Here is a 3287-nt window from a genome sequence, read left to right as displayed (position 1 = left end):
CCCAAACTTGCGATAGAATCCGCACCCCTCCCCGTGATGTCTCTTGCTTGGCACTGTCCACAGATTCACACCACGTCTCTGAGGGAGCGTCCTAAGCGCCGTCACAAGCACAGGACAGTGAAGACAGTGCCTACCCACCAGGGATGTTTGAGTTTCAGACTTGACCAGTGTAAAAACGGTGTTAGGGGAAATAATGTAGAACTATGTGTATAAGACAATGCAATGTTGAGCTCTTGGTTATGAATAAGAAAAGGGTGGTAGGAGTCTCTGTAGAGAGTTCATGATAACAGTCAAATATGTGCCTAAAAGAAGGTGACTAGAAAAATTCCGGATGCTACCATTAAGAATACTGAACCCAAGGGGGTGGTGCCCCTTGATCACTCTGCTGACCTAGGGAGCTGGCCCTCCTGGGCTCCTCGGGGCAGTAACAATCAAAAAGACCGCTCTTGGCAGGCTACCACCCTCGGGCACTGGATAAACAGCAGACGGAAGCACTGGGAAGATTCTTCATTTGGCATCTTTAGTTCCGTCTCCTGTTAGCTTTTCCAATAGCTAGACAGGAAGAGAAAATATATGTATTTACTAATTCTGGAGCTTCAGCCTAACAGACAGGCTTCCGGTTTCCCATACTAGAGACTGTTGAGGTGTTGGGACACACCATCCTGGGGGCTCTCAGGAAATTTTTTTCCTCGTGGCACCCTAAGAACTCCACTTCCACCGATAGCACCTTCACCCCTTCCACCATGGGAGGACACAAGAAGGCGACCATCTGCAACCTGGAGGAAGGCCTTAACTAGAACTTGCCCACACTGGCACTCTGTTCTTGAACTTCAAGCCTTCAGAACTGTGAGCAATGTGCCTGGCTGGCGTGGCTCAGTGGTTGAGTGTCAACCTATGAACCAGGAGGTCATGGTTCGATTCCTGGTCAGGGCACATGCCCAGGTTGTAGCTCAATTCCCAGTGTGGGCGTGCAGGAGGTAGCCAATCAATGATTCTCTCATCATTGATGTTTCTATCTCTCTCTCCCTTTCCCTTCCTCTTTGAAATCAATAAAAATACATTTTTAAAAAAAGAACTGTGAGAAATAAATTTCTCTTGTGATAAGCCACCCAGTCTGTGATATGTTGTCATAGCAGCTGCCTTTATTTCTCTTGAGAATGTTGTTGCTGAATAAAGAAGGATGTAAAACTGACAATTTTAACTTGAAATTTGTTCATTTACATATTATTTTCAGAAAAGAGGGAAACTAAATGGTAACTTCTTTAAGGATCTCATATTAATTCTCTAGAAATGTTCACAATTTGGAACTATGCTTGATTATCCATTCAGCAAGCATTTCCCTCAAAATCTCCTCCTCCTCCTCCTCCTCCTCCTTCTTCTTCCTCCCAGGAAAATCACGACATGATTTCTACCTTGGAATAGATCATAGGCATCTGGATATTACACTGGCTTTAGAAGAGACAAATACTACTTTTAAGGTAGGGTCTCTATTTTTTTTAACAGGAAACTGTGCTCATAGAGACTGCCTTGTTACAACTACAGTCATGTGCTTCATGGAATCTAATGAGAATATACCTTTATTTCTCTTGAGAATGTTGTTGCTGAATAAAGAAGGATGTAAAACTGACAATTTTAACTTGAAATTTGTTCATTTACATATTATTTTCAGAAAAGAGGGAAACTAAATGGTAACTTCTTTAAGGATCTCATATTAATTCTCTAGAAATGTTCACAATTTGGAACTATGCTTGATTATCCATTCAGCAAGCATTTCCCTCAAAATCTCCTCCTCCTCCTCCTCCTCCTCCTTCTTCTTCCTCCCAGGAAAATCACGACATGATTTCTACCTTGGAATAGATCATAGGCATCTGGATATTACACTGGCTTTAGAAGAGACAAATACTACTTTTAAAGATCTTGGTCTATGTAGTATCACATAAAATTAGCACCAGTAAAGAGAGGATTTTATGAAATTTTCTTCATGGAATCTAATGAGAATATACCATTAGAGTCTTAAGATTTTTATACTTCCCTTACCACTTGGCGCATTTGAAGAATTAACAGTTTTGCGAACAGTGCTTGTGATTCATTCTTCCATTGAGACCAAGGAACCACACAGTCACTCAACTGCAGGATACACAGATGGCCAGTGTGTGGCAGTGTTTAAATGCTCTTCTGAAAGTTGATGCCACAGCTCTGCAATGATTACAAATGCATCCCAGGGTTATATTTTTCTTTTGTTATTGCTCAGTTTGTCAAGGTTTGTTTGCCAAACAGAATATGAAAAATGAACATGAGATTTTCTTGCACAATTCTTAATAGATATATAATCAAAATGTAAGCTCAATTGCTTAATAAAATCATAAACATGATTTTTTTACTTTTTAAATATATTTTTATTGATTTCAGAGAGAAAGGGAGAGAAGCATCAATGATGAGAGTATCATTGGCCTGCTGCCTCCTGCATGCCCCCTATTGGGGATCAGGCTACCCTGACCAGAATTGAACCATGACTTCTGGTTCATAGGTCAACAACACTCAACCACTGAGCCAAGCCAGCCGGTCATCATAAACACAATTTAGTCACTCAATATGGCTGTAAACAGGTTGTTACTGTGGAGTATCTTGGTATGGACAAAGTATTATTTTCACTGAAAATTCTGAAGACCAAGTTTCTTTTCCCCCCAATAATACTTAAAAACAAACAACAACAAAAAATACATGCACACACACACACATTTTTTGGTACAAGAGAAAAGTAAGGAGACATAATAACTAAATGTAACATGATATTCTGGATGGGATTTTGGAACAGAAAAAAGGACATCACGTAAAAACTAAGGAAATCTGAGTAAACTATTGACTTTAGTTAATAACAATGTATCAGTAGGGGAGACAAATGGTGAGAGAAAATAAAGTATCAATGTGAGTTCACTATTTGTCACAAATGAACCACAAAAGTGCAAAATGTTAATACTGTGGTAGGGAAGCTGTGCAGGGAGGTAATATGGGAACTTTCTGTACTATTGATTCATTTTTACTGGGGGGCTGGCACAGCCCTAGAAAATTTACCGCCGCACTCCAGACGGGTACAAAGGCTCAACAGCGGCCTCCCTTTGAAAGCCTCAGTGCAAAGAGTTACTTCTCGCACCCACCGTTGAAAGGTGTACCCTAAGGACTACTATTTCCGACGTCCAAGAGAACAACGCCACCGGAGAGTCCAGCCTGGCCGCTGCCGGCGCCGAGCATGCGCAGAGACGTCGGCGTCGCGGGCGTGACTCCGACCC

General features: G+C 41.4%; 1 protein-coding gene across 1 annotated transcript in view; it reads right to left on the bottom strand.

Moving 5' to 3' along the window:
- The window catches only part of RSRP1 (arginine/serine-rich protein 1), a 6271-nt gene extending 5502 nt beyond the window's left edge, over positions 1 to 769 (bottom strand). Inside the window, exon 1 of the mRNA XM_006777652.2 lies at positions 699 to 769. Within this exon, the coding sequence (XP_006777715.1) occupies positions 699 to 769 (71 nt within the window). The remainder of the gene's footprint in view (positions 1 to 698) is intronic.
- Between the last annotated feature and the right edge of the window lie 2518 nt (positions 770 to 3287).

Source organism: Myotis davidii, unplaced genomic scaffold (assembly GCF_000327345.1).
Source record: "Myotis davidii unplaced genomic scaffold, ASM32734v1 scaffold149, whole genome shotgun sequence".
In the NCBI taxonomy this organism is placed as follows: Eukaryota; Metazoa; Chordata; class Mammalia; order Chiroptera; family Vespertilionidae; genus Myotis; species Myotis davidii.
Note: the sequence above shows the minus strand (reverse complement) of the source record. Positions and strands in the feature narration are given on the sequence as shown.